At 52.2% G+C, this 18,944-nt stretch overlaps 1 protein-coding gene across 2 annotated transcripts; it reads left to right on the top strand.

Annotated features, from left to right (window-relative positions):
• The first annotated feature begins 2,946 nt into the window (after positions 1–2,946).
• Positions 2,947–17,236, top strand: ADCK2 (aarF domain containing kinase 2). 2 transcript variants are annotated; one of them, XM_066362889.1, is made up of 8 exons: positions 2,947–4,774; positions 5,591–5,737; positions 8,373–8,501; positions 10,428–10,523; positions 12,872–13,123; positions 13,954–14,082; positions 15,639–15,692; positions 16,810–17,236. In XM_066362889.1, the coding sequence occupies exons 1-8, from the start codon at positions 3,842–3,844 to the stop codon at positions 16,948–16,950; spliced, it is 1,881 nt and encodes a 626-aa protein (XP_066218986.1). In that variant the 5' UTR covers positions 2,947–3,841; the 3' UTR covers positions 16,951–17,236. The 2 variants fall into 2 exon arrangements, with proteins under 2 accessions (XP_066218986.1, XP_066218987.1); XM_066362890.1 differs by lacking the exon at positions 8,373–8,501.
• Positions 17,237–18,944: the final 1,708 nt, after the last annotated feature.

Here is an 18,944-nt window from a genome sequence, read left to right on the forward strand (position 1 = left end):
CCTGCTGGCATCTGCTATGTAACAACGTTACAAGGAAGATGCTAAAATCACTGTCACTTGGGTCACTGACAAGATATGCCCAGCCAGGCAGGCCTTTGCATCTTTCCCTGCCCACCCAGTTCTTCTCAGCCAGGGTTGGGAACCCAACACAGAGGAACCTTTGGTTGCACGGCACAAGTGAATGGTGCCACCTAGTGGTACTAGAGTTAACAACACCAACAGGAACAGATTCACAAACAGGAAACTATTAATCAATTACCTGGCTTTTGCTGTGGAGATTTTATGGAAATCTCCTCTCAGACGAGAACAAACAAAGGCTATTTATTCAGATCTTTCTAGAGCAAAGAAGTCAGTTACCATCACTTGCATTTGGCAAAGGCTCAAGTACAAATGAAGACTCAAATGCTAGTGGGAAAGTTTCTAAAGAAAAAAGGCTTCAAGTGTGCACTAATTGCAGGTTGGTGGCTCTGGGAAGCTGGGGACCCAGGCATATTGTGTGATTGGTTTGGAGAGGATATTTGACTTTGTAGGAGTGGGTCCTGAGTTGGAAGTGGGCATGAAAATGAGAGAAGCTGGCAGTTGTTGGCCACATCCTGACTGTCTGGGCCCGCTACTGCAGAGGCTGAGGGTCCGAGTTCTGTTGGCATATATGGTCTGGCCAGTGTCTGTGTATTCGGTCTTGTAATTCATTAATTATTCTAAATGCGTTCTTGCTGTTAGACAATCCTGAAACATTGCATGAAGTTACCACATGCATAAAGTTGCCATGAGGCAGCTGGACTGCAAATCAACATCTATGCTTTTTAAAGGCTGCTCTTACACATCTTGATTTCGGGTTCATACTTGATTTGACTGTTTGTCCATGGCACCTTAGTGTGTGTGACATTATTCGACTACTGGACGTTCACATGGGCCCCTAGAATCCCTTAGCCTCACTTGTTTGGGACAGTAAACTCTGGGGTGCTGCCCTTCACCACCTCTGTTCTCAACACCTCCACCCCTACCGTCACCAACACCACTACCATGGCAACCACCTCCTCCATTACTACCACCACCAACACCACTACCATGGCAACCACCACCTCCATCACTACCACCACCAACAACACTACTAAGGCAACCACCACCTCCATCACTACCATTACCAACACCACCACCATGGCAACCACCACCTCCATCACTACCATTACCAACACCACCACCATGGCAACCACCTCCTCCATTACTACCACCACCAACACCACTACCATGGCAACCACCACCTCCATCATTACCACCACCACCAACACTACCATGGCAACCACCACCTCCATCACTACCACCACCACCAACACTACCATGGCAACCACCACCTCCATCATTACCACCACCAACAACACTACTAAGGCAACCACCACCTCCATCACTACCATTACCAACACCACCACCATGGCAACCACCACCTCCATCACTACCACCACCACCAACACTACCATGGCAACCACCACCTCCATCACTACCACCACCACCAACACTACCATGGCAACCACCACCTCCATCATTACCACCAACAACAACACTACTAAGGCAACCACCACCTCCATCACTACCATTACCAACACCACCACCATGGCAACCACCACCTCCATCACTACCACCACCACCAACACTACCATGGCAACTACCACCTCCATCATTACCACCACCAACAACACTACCATGGCAACCACCACCTCCATCACTACCACCACCAACAACACTACCATGGCAACCACCACCTCCATCATTACCACCAACAACACTACCAAGGCAACCACCACCTCCATCACTACCATTACCAACACCACCACCATGACAAACACCACCTCCACCACTACCACCACCAACAACACTACCAAGGCAATCACCACCTCCATCACTACCACCACCAACAACACTACCAAGGCAACCACCACCTCCATCACTACCATTACCAACACCACCACCATGACAAACACCACCTCCACCACTACCACCACCAACAACACTACCAAGGCAATCACCACCTCCATCACTACCACCACCAACAACACTACCAAGGCAACCACCACCTCCATCACTACCATTACCAACACCACCACCATGACAAACACCACCTCCACCACTACCACCACCAACAACACTACCATGGCAACCACCACCTCCATCACTACCACCACCAACAACACTACCATGGCAACCACCACCTCCATCACTACCATTACCAATACCACCACCATGACAAACACCACCTCCACCACTACCACCACCAACAACACTACCAAGGCAATCACCACCTCCATCACTACCACCACCAACAACACTACCAAGGCAACCACCACCTCCATCACTACCATTACCAATACCACCACCATGACAAACACCACCTCCACCACCACTGGGTCAATAGTTCTCAAACTTTGTTCTCAGGATCAGAAGCAGCAGAGGCATGTGGGAAATTGGTAACAAGGCAAATTCTCAGGCCCTGCTCCAGACTTGGAGACTCGGACAGCCCTCAGGTGATTCTAGTGGATGCTACAGTTGAGAGCGCTGCTTTAGGTGAATTTCTTATTTTAAGTTAGGCCTTCCACAAGGAATTCTCCAGATTTGTGAAAATATGTTTGTCATATGAGTCATATGAAGTAGGAAGAGAAACAAAACCACTTTAAAAAAATTGACTTTAGAAAGAGAGTAAGGGAGAGGACAGACATCGATTTGTTGTTCCACTCGTTTTATGCGTTCATGGTTAACTCCTGCATACAATCGGCTTGTAGTTCATGACCTAGTTTAGGGTTTCCACGCTCTCTGTATAGAAAGCTACAAAGAAGTCAGTGGAAAGAGCGCGCATTTGCATTTTGTGTTAAATCTATACCTGGGACCCAGGACAGCCTCAGCGGTGCCCGTTCCGCGCGCGTCCGCTTTAAGGGGCCGTGCCAGAGCTGGCGGGTGGGGCGCTCCCGGAAGACGCCGGCCGCGCGGCCTCTGCGCCCGATCCCGGCTCTCGGCGCCCGATTCCCGGCGCTCCGCTCCCCGTCCTGGCTCTCGGCGCCCGATCCCCGGCGCTTTGCTCCCCGTTCCGGCTCTCGGCGCCCGATCCCCGGCTCTCCGCACTCCCTCCCGACTCGGCGCAGGATCCTCGGCCTTCCGCACCCAACTGCCAAGCCCTCTGCACCTCGATCCTCTGCTCTCCCTCTCCCGCCCTTGGCGTCCGGCCCCCCACTGGCCTCAGTGCCGCGACCCTTTGCAGCACCTTCAACCCCGACCCAACTCCAGCCCCGTCAGGCCTCTCCGCACTGCAGCCCTTAACTGTGCCCGGACACACCGTCGATCTCGTGCCGGCGCTGGCACGCGCGGTGACCCAGCGGTCGCCCGAGTCTGTCTCCGCCTGCGCGGCCACCTTGCGCAAGTTGCGTCCCCGCCCTGGGCCTGCCTTCGTGTCTGGCTTGGCCCCTCCGGTTCTCACAGTGGGTTCGGTTCTGAAAGCCCCCGTAGGAGCAGCCGTTCTCGGGTGTAGGCCCCGGGCAGCCTCTGGCCTTGGGTCAAGGCAAGGCCAGATACCGGGAGGGAAGGAGCTGTGGAGCAGGAGGGGTGGGGGTAGGGGGCGGATGGCCAAGGCTGGGCAGGGCTGTGCAGTCTAAGGGGAAGCGTGTCCCCCCCAGGGGGCTGGGAGCAGGACTGGGCTTAGACAAGTCCTGCACATGAGTTTAGGGAATCAGGCAGCTGCCCCACTTTTAAGTGGGGTATGCTGCTGTCCTGGACTCATGTCAGCCTTGCCAAGTGTGAACAGAGGTAGGTGTCCTTTAAGTTGAGAGCAGGCAGCCTAGGCTGTGGAACTCTGGAGGGTATGGTGACTCCCTGGCGCTTCTCTGTCAGGGTCTGCTTGTGGCACCTAAGGGGCTTTGAGCTCAGAAAGGAACTCAGTCTGCTAAGACTCTCTGGATGCCCTCGAAATGCCAGACTCTGTTGGCTTCTGCTTGGCACTTTGCCCAAACTCATCTCCGTCTCTGGGGACATTGGTGAGAGGGTCCCTGAGAAGCTGTGTCAGCTAAGGCCCAGCTGGAGCACCCTGGTTGAAAATGGGCCCCTGGAGAGAGTCTACCAGGGGGGGCCGCTAAGCTGCCTCCTCCTGCACCTCCGCATCTGGCTCAGGGCCGGGATGCTCCTGGTGAAATTCTTCCCCCTCCTGCTGCTCTACCCTCTCACCTATCTGGCTCCCAGCATCTCCAGCCTCTGGCTTCTCCTGCTTCTGAAAGCCACTGAGTCCTCGGGCCCAACGTACATCAAACTGGGCCAGTGGGCCAGCACCCGACGAGACCTCTTCTCAGAGGCTTTCTGTGCCCAGTTCTCCAAGCTTCACATCCAGGTTACCCCGCACCCCTGGGCCCACACTGCACTCGTCCTGCAGCAGGCGTTTGGGGAGGACTGGGGGAAGGTCCTCTGCTTTGAGAAGCGGGAACCTGTGGGTTCGGGCTGCGTGGCCCAGGTGTACAAGGCACGTGCTGATCCCGTCTTCCTGAAGAACAACAGCGTCCAGAGACTTGCCAAGGCCTCCAGGCTGCAGGCTTCTTCAGAAGCTGGGATGGCTGCGGGGCTGAGAGAGCTCTTTGGACACCTGGAGAAGGGGTGCAGGTCTCTAGGAAGTCTTGGTGACCAGTCATTTCTAGAAAGGCTGCTTCTCCCTAAAGCTGCCCTGGTTGGATCAGACACAGTCATGTCTCAGGCCCCGGCATCAGCCTACCTACCTGAACCACATCACCTCATCCCCGTAGCAGTGAAAGTAAGTGCTCTGATGTCCTCAGTGGGCCCATCTCATCTCTAAAATCTCACTGACCCCACGGGGCTGTCCTAGACCAGGAACCCTCCTTTGCAAATCCCCACGTTGCCTTCCACTGACTTCTGACCGCCTGTGCTGTGAAAGCTGCTTTGTTTCTGGCTTGAGGGAGAGGAGGCGCAAGGAGTCTGGTAAGGAAGAATGGAGAAGGTTTGGTGTTCACTGCCTCTGCGGGTGGAGGCACCACCATCTAGCTGACCTGCTCCACTGGGGTCAGGATAGATCGAGACAGACTAGGTTAGTGTGCTGTGGCAAGCCCACGATGGCAGTGTTCGTTTTTATAGACGTGGCTTTCTTCTTGCTTCACTTCCTGTTGCCCCTGCCTGGGCACCATCATTTCCTGTGTCCACACTTTTCTATCCCTGTTCAGCAGAACGCAGGGGACCTAGCAGACATGGGTAGCAGGTACCCCTGCTGCTCTTTATAGCCCCTCAGCAAAATCCCTCCCACATTTCCAGCAAGCACCCTATGGTGACTTTTACGCTCTCTGGGAGCCACTGATCTAAATGCAGTGTGTTTGGGAAGGAAAGAACACCTATTTTCCCTGGAAAGCTAAGTGCAGTGGGTGTGGGGAGGGCTGGCAGCATCTCCTCGGGGAAAGTCACATGGAGTGAGGGAGGCAACAGCTTCCTGGGTGTTGGGACCATGTCTCCTTTGCTGTGTGAGAAGCCAGCTGGCTCTCCTCTGATGGGGCACCCCATGCTGGCTGAGTGCATGTGCCTTCCTGACCCCTCTTCTGTCCCACTGTTCCTCTTCCTGCAGGTGCTGCACCCTGGCCTGCTCTCTCAGGTGCGAATGGACCTGCTGCTGATGAAGGTGGGCAGCCGAGCCCTTGCGCTTTTGCCAGGAATCAAGTGGCTGAGCTTGCCTGAGATAGTGGAGGAATTTGAGAAGCTCATGGTCCAACAGGTGAATTCTCCATCCCTCAGCTGTAAAGAGCACCTAACAAGAGTTCTTGCCATTAGCAGCTGCTTACTAAATGCTGAATGAATGAGTAATTTCCTGGCAGGTCATGGCTAGTATGGTATGTTAGGGTAGGTAACACTAGTTGATGTAACAAAGAACACCCAGATCTCAGTAGCTTAATGCAACAAGGTTACTGCTTCTATCAAAGTTCCATGCAGGTGAACTGCAGGAGAGAGAGGAAGCTCTACTACAGTTATTCAGGGACCCAATTTCCTCCGCAGTTGGCTCTGCCACCTTCAGCCTGGGTCATAGAGGGTCAGTGTGGAGTTGGTAGTAGAACCATGGAGGACCAGGTGAGGTATTCTGTGGCCATGCCTGAAAGTGACGGACATCACTTCCTAGTCTGCGGGTCACTCAGCCTGCAAGAGTGCTTGGGAAATACCTTCTTCCTCAGTGTCCAGGAGAAAAGTGAAACCATTCCAGTGGAACACACAACATTATCTCTAAGTGCCACCATCAATGGCTGAACTCTAGGGTGATAAGAATAATTAGCACAGTCGCACACTGCCTTTGATTTGCTTTGTTTCCAGGGCTTTTCAGTAGCTAAGGGCCTCCTCCCTGTCCAGGACTTTGGGACACCTGCTTAAGTAGCCAGACTTGGTAAACACACTTTGGGGTCTCTGCCCTGGCTCCCTGTTGGAAGTGCAGGCTTTCCGAAGCTGTGTGCCAAGTCATTTAGGCCCTTGGATAGAAAGTTTTAGCGTTAGAAATCTTTGCTTTCTGCTATGGAGTATAGCTTTGATAATAAAAGAAAATTAAAACAGAGAAAATAGCTTCTAGTCTAATAACCATCTCTGCATTAATTACTCTCAGTTCTACTGCCCTTCTGAGCTTCAGTCCCCCTTCTAGAAGTCTGACAGACATCATGGGGTCCTCTCAGATTAAACTTAAATCTCTACGTCTCACCCCATTTTGCCTGCTAGCTGTACCTCGGTCCTATCACATTCCCCCACAGAAACTGTAGTCTGGATATGTGAGTGGGCGGCTGTTAGCGCTGATGAGCTAAGAAAATGAGTGAGCTGTTCTGTCCACAGGAACGTACTGCAGGCAGAGGGGCCGACCTATGAATACTTGCAGACAGAGTTTTATCAGAGCCACAGGAGGAGCTGCTACAGGTTTATCTGGGTTTAGTTGGGGCTCAAAACAGGAAGTAGACATTCTATCCTGAGGGTCAAGGCACCCTCGGCTCAAGTTGGGGCTTGAATGATGAGTGGCATTTACAGTTGGACCAAATGGGGGCAATCAGAGGGAATCGGAAGGCAAAGGAGGGGCTGGATTAGGAAGGCTGGGGTGCTCCACACCATACACACTGGAGGGAGCTACCATACACACTGGGGGTTTGCGTGGTGGAGGAAGGGGAGGCATGAGATGGACCTAAAGAGAGAAGTGGGACCAAACCATGGCCCCTTGGATGCCATCCTGGAGAATGCAGACGTAATTCCACAGGTAGAAGAGGAAAATGGCAGGTGGACAGGGTCATCTTCCAGAGAGGGCAGATGTGGGGTCAGGGAGCCCAACTCAGATGCCGCTGGTAGGGTTTAGGTGACTTCCTGGGAGTCACCTTGGGAGTGGCAGTGGGACAGACAGGGAGATAGTGGTTAGGGCAGCAGAGGTAGTGGCACTGAGCACTGATGGGGGTGGCTGGTAAGAGGAGTGACCTGCAGTGGCTTCCGGGTAACCGAGTGCAGGCAGGTGTGTGTGAAAGGAAGTCTGTTCAGACACTGAGTGTGAGGGTCTCTAGCCCTCTACAGTGTCCACGTGTGCTTGAGTATAGTCCGGAGGCTCGCAGAGGGGGCCTGGGCTAGGGGACCAGGTTCTGTCATCAGGAGGTGCTGGCTGAGGACCAGAGGGGATGGAGAGGGAGAGCAGGCGCTGGTGAAGGTCAGGACTGTGACATTAGGTCTGTGGGCAGGTGTCTGAGGACCGCCAGGAGGCCAGCCCCAGCCGGGGCAGCTGGGAGGCTGGGGCGGAACCAGGAGGGGGAAGAGAAGAGGGCTCAGGAAGAATTAGGATGCCTGACCTGTGGTGGCGCAGTGGATAAAGCGTTGACCTGGAAATGCTGAAGTCGCCGGTTCGAAACCCTGGGCTTGCCTGGTCAGGGCACATATGGGAGTTGATGCTTCCAGCTCCTCCTCCCCTTCTGTCTCTCCTCTGTCTCTCCCTCTCCTCTCTAAAATGAATTAAAAAAAAAAAAAAAGAATTAGGATAAGAGTGGGCCTGGGCCTTTGAGGCTGGCAGGCCAAAGGCCTGTGAGTTTGGGGGGCAGGGCTGACTGGAGGGGGGCCGTGAGGACAGGGGCCTGGCTGGTGGGAAGGGGGTAGGCAGGGCAGGAAGGGTGGAGAGCCACGAAGCCCAGGTACTGCAAGGCTGTGTGCTGTCCGTAGCCTAGAGGAGTTCACTAGCAAGTTCAGGGCATTGGGGAGGCCTCTGGTCACAGAATGCCTCCTGTCTCCTGGGGAGCTGCGCAGGAGAAGCAGGAGAAGGCAGGCAGGGGACTCTCAAGGATTTGTTAGCTCTTTGGCAATGTTGCTATCCCTGGGCCCCGACTACCCCATCTCCTCTCTCCATCCCCCTGTAGATCGACCTGCGTTATGAAGCTCGGAATCTAGAACACTTCCAGTGCAACTTCCTGAATGTGACATCTGTGCGGTTCCCCACGCCCCTGCACCCCTTTGTCACCAGGGACGTTTTGGTGGAAACCTATGAAGTAAGAGCCAGAACTTACCTGGCTGTGCTTTTCCCTCCCAGCTGGGCCGTCTCTGCTTCACCTGAAGGTTTTCTCCTGAAAAGACAAAAGTCCAGAGAGTGTGGGATCACATGTGGGAGGAGTTCATACGTGACGCGAGGGTGGGCACTAGCATAGAGAGGTGGCTGAGAGCCTGGACGTGGCCTCAGACGTTCTGGATCTGAAAATCTGCTCTGCCACTTTATTTTCTGGTGACTTCGGCTTCCTCCTGCATGACTGTGCGCAGCTGCTCCTGCCTCACATGTTGTCCCAGGAGGTCGTGACACACAGAATGCAAAATGCCCTCCACGGGAGTTTGCACAAAGGGCTCCACAAGTGTTGGTGTTGTGTCACTGGCCTCAGCGGTCTCCTGGTCCAGCCTCCTTTGTAAAATGGTAATATGAGATCCAGGGATGTGATGCCAACTCCCAAAGTTACGAGGGTGACCTTGAGCAAGTTACTTACACTCTGGGCTTTAGTTCTCTTACTTGTTAGTCAGGGGCAACCAGCTCTATCTCAGTGGGCTGGTCTGACAATAATAACTAACCTGTAGGACAGGGGTCCCCAAACTTCTTACACAGGGGGCCAGTTCACCGTCCCTCAGACCGTTGGAGGGCCGGACTATAAAAAAAACTATGAACAAATCCCTATGCACACTGCACATATCTTATTTTAAAGTAAAAAAACAAAATGGGAACAAATACAATATTGAAAATAAAGAATAAGTAAATTTAAATCAACAATCTGACCAGTATTTCAACGGGAACTATGCTCCTCTCACTGACCACCAATGAAAGAGGTGCCTCTTCTGGAAGTGCGGCGGGGGCCGGATAAATGGCCTCAGGGGGCCGCATGCGGCCAGCGGGCTGTAGTTTGGGGACCCCTGCTGTAGGAGATGCTTACTTATTAGCTTTTTCCCATTTTCTTGCTCAAGGTCACAGAACTCATTCCTGTCTCTACTGGCTGATTTTTTTTTTTTTAAGATTCCATTTATTGATTTTAGAGAGAGAAGGAGACAGAGGGAAAGAGAGAGGGAACGAGATATCATAGTTGCTTCACTTTAATTGTTCATTGATTGGACAAGCCTAGGGCTTCAAACTGGTGACCTTGGTGTTCTAGGTGGATGCTGTATCTATTGTGCCATCACAGGTCATGCTATTGGCTGATTCTTTTAAAGATTTTTTAATTTATTGATTTTACAGAGAGAGGAGAGAGGCAGGTGGGGAGCAACTTGAGTTCATTGATTACTTGTCCTATGTGCCTTGTCCGGGTAAGCCCAGAGTTTCGAACCACCAACCTTGCCATTCCAGGTCGATACTCTGTCTACTGCGCCACCACAGGTCAGGCTCTATTGGCTGATTCTTTTTTTTTTTTACATTTTATTTATTCATTTTTTTAGAGAGAGGAGACACAGAGAGAGAAAGAGACAGAGAGAGGAAAGAGATAGAAAGAACAGAGGGAGGAGCAGGAAGCATCAACTCCCATATGTGCCTTGACCAGGCAAGCCTGGGGTTTCGATCCGGCGACCTCAGCGTTCCAGGTCGATGCTTTTACCCACTGCGCCACCACAGGTCAAGCTATTGGCTGATTCTTGACCAGAAACAGCTCTCTGGGACCCATTCCGGTCTCTTCCCACCACACTGCAGCACCCTGGCCTGTGGGTGGCAGAGTCCGTGGGCTTCCTCTCTAATAAACCTCTGGAGCTTGTTTTCCTTTGAGAAGTGTTAGGGAAGGTCACTGTAAATAAGTTGAAATCAACTTGTGGCGGACAGACTCATAGAGGTTCTAAGAAAGGAACAACTCTTTGGGTCACCTCCTGATGGATGGGAAGGCAAGGCCATGTGTCCTGTGGGGATGAGGAGCTGGGCTGTCCAGGGCAAAGCGCTCCCTCCCTGATCTTCCTTCCAGGAGAGCGTGCCCGTGTCCAGTTACCAGCAGGCAGGGACGCCTGCTGACTTGAAGAAGAAGATCGCTCGGCTGGGGATCAACATGCTCCTGAAGATGGTGAGCTTGTGGGCTGGGAGGGGTGCTCAGGCCCAGCAGGTGGCTGAACTGCACATGGGGAAGAGGCGGGGACCCCCTGGGTGGAGGGCAAGCCAAGTATAGAGTCTGCTCTAAAAACAGCTGAGCCGACCAAGACACCCACTCACTCTAAAGGTCTCCACAAGCACTTCCTCAGTGGCCTGTTCTCTGTCACCATGCAAGGTGCTGTGGGAAGGGCCTGCCCAGGGTGCCGACAAACAGCCTAAGACACGTATGTTACATGCTACTTCATTCATTCGTTCCGCACGTGTTTATGGGGCATTTGGTATGTGCCAGTCATGCTGCTTTGACAGTAGTGAGCAAAGTAGATGTGATTAACATGTTCACAGAATTACTGTTCGGTGGGAAGGCTGGCCATGAATAAGTCAGTTATGAGGGCAAGGACAGGCACCAAAGGGTCATATGAGGGGCTGTGCTAGCCCAGGGGTTTATTCAGTAAGTGCCTCCATCTCAGTGGAATGTGAAGGAAGTCTAGGTGTTACCTATGAGAGGGCAGCCTGACAATTTAAATGAACTGACACTTGAAAAAGGACATAGTAAATCCTAAACAATGTTGGTTATCAGCATCATTAGCAGTAATAGTAGCAACCCAGCATCATCAGCAGCTCACACGCAGGAGCAGAGAAAGAAGGGACTGACAACTGTCGAGGGTCTGAGGTCTTTCTGGTGGTTGGCACAGGAGAGACTCGTGATGGGGTGGATGGCAGAATCTAGGCTGAATCAGCGGGACGCGTGCCCAGGTCTGCAGAGTGCAGAATCAGGGTAAGGAGGAAACAGGTCCGAGCAGGAGGAAGGGATCGGTGTGACCGAGATGGAGCCAGGGGGCCGAGGTGAGCAGGATGCTGGTGTGGCACAAGCGGATGGCACGGGGAGGCTGTGAGCACACCCGTGGAGAGGGCTCGGGCCTGGGGGAGGGCTGAGCAGGCCTGTCTCCACCTCCAGCCCCAGGGTCCACCCAAGGGCTCCCGCAGAAGTGTGCTGTTGTGGGAGAGCCAGGTTTCTACTCGTCAATGCGGTGGAAGCTCATTGGGCAGAGGACTTTGTCCCCAGCACCAGGGCTCCAAGGGGCACTGTGGGCGGAGGGGGCGGCACAGTGGGGAGTGGCCAGGGTAGGAGCAACAGTAAGCAGCACCCAGGAGGGGGATATTATGGGGGTATTCTAGCTCCTGGGATCAAGGATGGGCGTGTGGGCCCCACGGGCATGAGCTGGCAGCAAGGTACCAGGAGGTTTGGGGTCAGCATCAGGGTCAAGCCCTGGCCTCCTCCGTTCCCAGGGTTTTCACCAGGGTAGCTACCTCCCTAAGTCCAGCAAAGCCAGGACCTGGATGAGCAGCGTGTCTGTGGCCTGCACCCAGGAATAGTCCCCTTGACAACCTCCCCAGACGCACCTGTCAGCACCTCTGCTGGGTCTCCCCGTTTTCCCTTTATAGAGAATTGCTGGTGGATTCTGACCACTGGGACGCCCTGTCCCGGGATGCAGATTCCTGTTTCGCAAAGTCATGCCTGACTTCCTGTCCATCACAGTCCCTGGGGCTTTCTTTCCTGCTTAGCAGGTTCAAAGCTATTTCCCCCTGCCTACTTCTGTGCACCAGAAGGCAGTTGTATCTCTGTTAGAAGTCACTGTGTGGACAAACGGAGGTAGTGGAGGGGAAGTCTGATTTATGAAATATTTGAAAGAAAGGAAGGTCCATGAATTTTAAGAGCACAGGGGTTTGGGGAAAATATTTAAACAATGACTATTTTAATTTGAATGTTAATTGCTCAAATCATAGAGTAAAAATAAGTCTTTTGAAATGCATAATGATCTTCAATTTTTCATGTTTCCTATAATATTTTTTTAGTGATTTTGGGAGAGGGAGGGGGGAGGAGAGAGCGTGGAGAAGCATCAACTTGTAGTTGCTTCACTCTAGTTGTTCATTGATTTTTTCTTGTATTTGCCTTGACCGGGGAGCTCAAGCCACGCCAGTGACCCCTTGCTCAAGCCAGTGACCTTTGGATCATGTTGGTGATCCTGTACTTAAGCTGGCGACCTCGGGGTTTTGAACCTGGGACCTCAGTGTTACTGTGCCACCAGCAGGCAGGCTTCAGTAATCTTTAACTCTTGACTTTGAAAATAACTTTTGAAAACAACAACCTGCCCTATCCTTGTACAAATTCTGCACTGATGACATCAAACAATGAGGCTCTATCAAATCTGCACTTCTCTGCCATCAGATCACTGGGGACATACCATTGCCCGAGAGATTTTTCTGCATGTGGCCTGGTGGTGATGGGGTGAGGAGGGTGAATTAGCTCTGATCTCTCTCTAGATATTTGTGGACAACTTTGTCCACGCGGACCTTCACCCTGGGAACATCCTGGTCCAGGGTGCCGACGGTCTTTCTGAGAGTCCAGAAGCACGGCTGCAGCAGGTGGATGTCTGTGACACGCTGGTGGTATCCGTGCCGCCTGCCCGGTGCCCGCTGCGCCTGGTGCTCCTGGATGCGGGCATCGTGGCCGAGTTGCAGGCTGCCGACCTGAGCAACTTCCGGGCAGTCTTCATGGCCGTGGCAATGGGCCAGGTGAGACCCACTGGGTCCTCGGGAGTTGGGCCCAAATCTTTTAGGCTCTTGAGAACTTTAGGGCCCCTTAGCCTTGCTCATTCTTGTAAATGCCTGTGTGTGTCAAGGGTGCCCTGACAGAAATGTCACAGGTCTGTAGTCAGAATGTGCAGGTGCCCATGACCGAGGCCGGTTCCAAGCAGCCCCTGGTTTGGGATGGGAAGAAAGGCCTCCTTCCCAAATGCCCATGTACAGTTGTGGTTGTTTGTGTGGTAGTTCCTCGCCCTTCATCAGCAAGTGTATGCGTGGGCCCTGGAGAGGCTTGCTCCTGCTTAGGAGGCTTCGGAGGGACAAACTGAGGCTGGAGCCTGAACCAGTTTAAGAATGTCCCCTGGGCCACCATGGCAGGTAGGGTAGGGCATGTTCCCCTGCACAGTTTGGGCAGAGGAAGGTCACAGCCCGAGGAGGGAGAGCTTGGTTCTGGGACAGTACTATGGGAGGTGAAAGGCGTTAGCAGTGACCACCAGCACAGGCTCAGGGGACCATGGAGGCTTTGGCAGAGGGTGTCCCAGGTGGAGGAGGAGCAAGAAGGCTGCAGCTCAGAGGCGGGCCAGCTGTGGGAGGGAGCTCTGCTGGGGCAGGAAGGGCACCCAAGAGGACAGCGGGGACTGGTCCAGCCTGGTGGCAGGTCCTGGTGGCTCTGTGGCCAGGCTGGTTGGCCAGCAGTGGCCAAAGGCAGAATAGCAGAAGAATTCAGTGGAAACAAGTAGGATATGAATAAGTCTGGGGCAGAGCATCTAGTTTTGTGCCCTCCCGACTCTACCGGGTTTCTTTTCTTTTGCATCTTCCAGGGCCAGAGGGTGGCTGAGCTCATCCTGCACCACGCTCGGGCCAGCGAGTGCAGGGACGTGGAGCGATTCAAGGATGAGATGGCCACACTAGTGACCCAGGCCAGGAAGAACACTGTTACCCTGGAGAAGGTGAGCAGGCCATTCGAGGGACAGGGGCCTTATGTACTGGCCTTGCCCTTATTTATTTTATTTATTTATTTTATTTTTTTTACAGAGACAGAGGGAGGTCAGAGAGAGGGATAGATAGGGACAGACAGACAGGAATGCAGAGAGATGAGAAGCATCAATCATCAGTTTTTCGTTGGGGCACTTTAGTTGTTCATTGATTGCTTTCTCATATGTGCCTTGACCGTGGGCCTTCAGCAGACCAAGTAACCCCTTGCTGGAGCCAGTGACCTTGGGTCCAAGCTGGTGAGCTTTGCTCAAACCAGATGAGCTTGCGCTCAAGCTGGTGACCTCGGGTGCTTGAACCTGGTCCTTCCGCATCCCAGTCCGATGCTCTATCCACTGCGCCACTGCCTGGTCAGGCTGGCCTTGCCCTTAGACAGGACAAACCCCAAGTTGAAGGGAAACCTTTTAATGGGGAGTAGTCTCTAGGGGGTTGGGTTTTTTTTGTGTTTTTTTTCAGAGAGAGAGAGAGAGGGATAGACAGGGACAGACAACAGGAATGGAGAGAGATGAGAAGCATCAATCATTAGTTTTTCATTGCACGTTGCAACACCTTAGTTGTTCATTGATTGCTTTCTCATATGTGCCTTGACCATGGCCCTCAGCAGACCCCTTGCTGGAGCCAGCGACCTTGGGTCCAAGCTGGTGGGCTTTTGCTCAAACCAGATGAGCCTGCGCTCAATCTGGCGACCTCGGGGTCTCGAACCTGGGTCCTCTGCATCCCAGTCCAACGCTCTATCCACTGCGCCACCGCCTGGTCAGGCAAGGGGGCAGTTGGAGTTTTAAGGTAGAAAAAAAGCAAACCTTTCCTCTGTCCATTTCTCCCTGGTGTGAGGAGGCCCCCTGAAGTCTCTGGCTCTCAGGAGTGGCTCCATGGCCAGGCTCCCCAGGGCGGCTGCAAGGTGTTGAGATTTAGAGTGTCACAGACACCCTCCCTGTCTGGTATAGCTGTTCTGTGGCTTCTTTGGTATCTGGAGCTCAGCCAAGCTTGGAGGGAGGGACGACTAAGGTCTCTGAGTGGCCAAAGGACATACCTAATGTTCACATACTTTATTTAGACCTGAGCCAGGATCCAATTTATACTTTACACTCAGTTCTGGAAACCCTCAGTATTTTTACCCCAAGTTCATGGCTTACAGTAGCAGAACTGAGTCAGAGCAAGTAGTGGCCCATTGGCAGTGAGGAGCGGCAGCTGGCACCAGGCACTGCGGACCTTCCTTAGCCAGATGCGGCTTCTGTGTGTGCTGCAGGGAGACACACACTGGGGTAGGCAGGCCTCCACGCCTCTTCCTGGGAGGAGTCTGAACTCATCCTTCTTAGACTCAGGTGGGAGTTGGGCTTCTGAAATTTGTCAGATGACCCCTTTCTGGTCACTGGTGTGTGTGTGTGTGTGTGTGTGTGTGTGTGTGTGTGTGACAGAGAGAGTGATGGGGACAGCGAAGGGACAGGGGCCTGGATGGGAGCAGCAGATTTGGGGTTTCCGCATTCACTGAAGTCAGCTTTCTTCTCTCTTGCAGCTTCAAGTGTCCAGCCTTCTTTCAAATGTCTTTAAGTTGCTGATGACTCACAAGGTGAGGCCCCAGGGAGAGCTAAGCCTCTGTGCTTGGTCAGCCTGGAGCGGAGGCCTCTGGGGAAGCCAGCGGTGGCCACAGGGAGGGGAGCAGTACTTCTCTTATATGAGCTCCTGACTTTGAACATATTTTTCATGCCAGTTCATTAGCACGAAGAGTGCTGTTTCTGTGCACTAACTAGGTATAGCAGGTTCTTCCTTTGTCACACTGTTGGTCTGTCTCTGTCAGCCTCGGTCATAAGTATCTGTGACACTGAGCTGTAGAGAATGGATTTACAAATGTAGAAACAGTCTAGCTAACTTTCATGCCTTCTGCCTCCTCAGTTCACATTAATGATGCTTGGTATTAACCCAAGTGGTACCAAGACAGCTCTTTCCTGTGTGGTGTGAGGTCCTGGGGTTGGGGCGGCCCAAGAAGGGGTGCTGCTTGTCCTGGTGTGTGTAGAGGCCTTGCACGGCTGTCCTGGCCCCTGCCTCCTGCCCCCATCCCTGGGAGGGAGGGGGCCTCACAGTTCTCCACCTTGGCCTTTATCTCCTTGTGCTGGAGTGTGGTCTTGGGCTATTCTTCCAAGAAAAGCTGCCAGCCAAGAGTATGAGGAGTTGAGGGCGGGGAAGGGATGATTCTTGTCTGAAGATGGCCTTCCCCATCGTTTCTCTGGAGGTTCTGCATCCGATTAGGAAATACCGCATGGAAAAGGCAGCCACTGGGCAAGGATCATACATAGAATTAACAGTCAGAAAGTTGGCTGGTCAGAAGAATGACCCTTATTTAGATTTGTAGTTTTGGGTTTATCTCTGAGATATTAATTTTATTACTTTTAAGTCATATATATACACTGTATATGAACACACACACACACACACACACACACACACACACACACACTCACCCCTAGAAAGAAGTACCACATCCCCCACATTTTCCATAGTAATACAAGTAGAGGGGAGGTTGGGGGAGTAGATAAGATGGTGGGGAACATGATAGGGTGGGAAAAGCACTTCAGGTGGCCATTAAGATCACGTGGGAGGGTACAAAGGCTGAGAGCAGACAGCAACATGGTTATAGACAGAACTCTTATCAGTGGGCTCTGGGAAGAACCACTTATTTTCTGTTTCAGGTAAAGCTTGAGAGCAACTTTGCCTCTATTGTGTTTGCCATCATGGTGCTAGAGGGTCTTGGCCGCTCGCTGGACCCCAAGCTGGACATCCTGGAGGCAGCCAAGCCCTTCCTGCTCAAAGGACTGCCGTCTTCCCCCTGACTGCGGCAGTGGCTGTGAGCGGGCCTTCTCAGAGCCGAAGGCCACTCCCACCGCCTCTCCTGGGGCAGCCAGAACATTTGCAGTCTGGGATGTATGGAGGGCACACCTTTGCTTTTCACTCTGAGATGGCTTCCGGCACCTGTTTAAACAGCTTTGGGTTATTTGGGGAAGTCCAGGGAGGAAAGGGTCCCACCCATTCAGTGGAAGGACTTGGGCCTGGCGGAAGACTGTTTCAGGGAAAAGTGTCTATGGAGGAGGATGAATAAACTTATTTTGTTTTCTTCTGTCTCTCGTTTCTTCTTAACTCTCTGCACTTCCTCATCAGGTGGGTCCTCCTGGTCTCTGATAATTAGGTTAGAAAATGTCACAGAATTCTGTAGACCCATGACTTCCAACATTTCTTTTCCTTTTTTTTTTTTTTTTTTTTTTAGAGGCGGTGGAGGGAGGAGAGGGAGAGAGAGGAGAAGCATCAACTTGTAGTTGCAGCACTGTAATTGTTCATTGATTGCTTCTCATACATGCCTTGACCGGGGGGTTCCAGTGGAACCAGTGACACCTTGCTCAAGCCAGCAACCTTTGACCCCACGCTCAAGCCGGCAACCCCACGCTCAAGCTGGATGAGCCCACACTCAAGCCAGCAACCTCCAGATTTCGAACCTGGGACCTCAGTGTCCCCAGTTGACACTTTGTCTCCTGTGCTACCACTGGTCAGGCTTCCAATGTTTAAATGTATCCTTTTTATTTAAATTAAATTTTTTTATTTATTTATTGACTTTTAGATAGAGGAAAGAGAGAGACAGAGAGACAGAGAGAAAGTGGGAAGCATCAACTCGTAGTAGTTGCTTCCTATATGTGCCTTGACCCGGCAAGCCCAGGGTTTTGAGCCGGCAACCTCAGCAATGCAGGTCAACTCTTTATCCACTGTGCTACCACAGGACAGGCTAAATGTATCCTTATTGGTAAAATGTTGACTATATTAGGTATACATACATATATAATTCATTAAAACATTTTACACAGGCAATACCACTGCTGGCTAATATCTGGAGGCACAATATACACTTAGAGCAGATTTCACTGAACTTAATTATCTTCTTTATACTTTTAAAGATTTTTTGCTGACTTCTTGCTAAATGTTGTTAAAATGCAAAAAAAAGAAAAGCAACAATTAATGTGATGCATTAGGGATAGGAGGAGAATTAGCTCTGCCCTCTTAACATTCTGCTGTGCTTGCATACTGGTATTCCGACGGTGGCTTCTGAGCCATGCTCAGGCCCTTGTCCAATCGCCCAGGGTTAATTTTGGTCAGTATTAATACACAAATAAGGTAATCACCACAGCCTCTTACCCAGGGCTTGGAATCTGCAGGAGCACCCAGTGACACTCCAGTAGAGAATTAAAGGGTGGTGGCAACGGCCTACCTCTCTGTGCTGGGCCCACTCACGGACTGTTCCCTTCAAGCTGACCTGAGTGTGGATGGCCCACAGGGACTGAGAAGATCCCAGGGTCAGCCTGTAGAGTGGATATTCGTAAAGCTTAACTGCTTATTTTTCTAAATAAAAAATAGTCTTTTCTCCCTCACTCTAGTGGACTGATTCTCTGGCTCATTTTGGGGACCACTGATTTGGACAGGGAGTGGAGAGTTGAGCCTTCCTGTTCTCTGGGAGTCCTGCTCTGGTCACAGGACGAGATTTGCCCATTCTTTCCTTCTCAAGGATCAAGTTCCTCGTTGCCGTCTTTTCGGGAGCAAGTAACGCTTAGTTGGGCCGAGGTTCCTTTGGGGAAGCTGTTTTCCAGAGGGGTGATGTTATTTCTACCTCCCCCAAGTCTTGAGGGGAGGGCGTCCTAATCAGGCAGGGAGGTCCTGAGTGGCTCCAGGTGGCTGGCAGGGAAGTGGCGCTGTGCGGCCCTCCTCATGGGTACACCAGCCAGACACACAGCCCCTGTGCCAAGTGTGCATAGACCTATACTGTGGGGCGGGGGGGGGGGGACAC

This window comes from Saccopteryx leptura, chromosome 2, assembly GCF_036850995.1.
Source record: "Saccopteryx leptura isolate mSacLep1 chromosome 2, mSacLep1_pri_phased_curated, whole genome shotgun sequence".
Classification (NCBI taxonomy): Eukaryota; Metazoa; Chordata; class Mammalia; order Chiroptera; family Emballonuridae; genus Saccopteryx; species Saccopteryx leptura.

Excerpts from the sequence above, each read along its gene's own strand:
- ADCK2 (XM_066362889.1), top strand. The coding sequence starts at position 3,842 with ATGGTGACTCCCTGGCGCTTCTCTGTCAGGGTCTGCTTGTGGCACCTA. Across the intron at positions 5,738-8,372 it reads AGAAGCTCATGGTCCAACAG|ATCGACCTGCGTTATGAAGC; the intron begins GTGAATTCTCCA and ends ATCCCCCTGTAG. Across the intron at positions 10,524-12,871 it reads TCAACATGCTCCTGAAGATG|ATATTTGTGGACAACTTTGT; the intron begins GTGAGCTTGTGG and ends ATCTCTCTCTAG.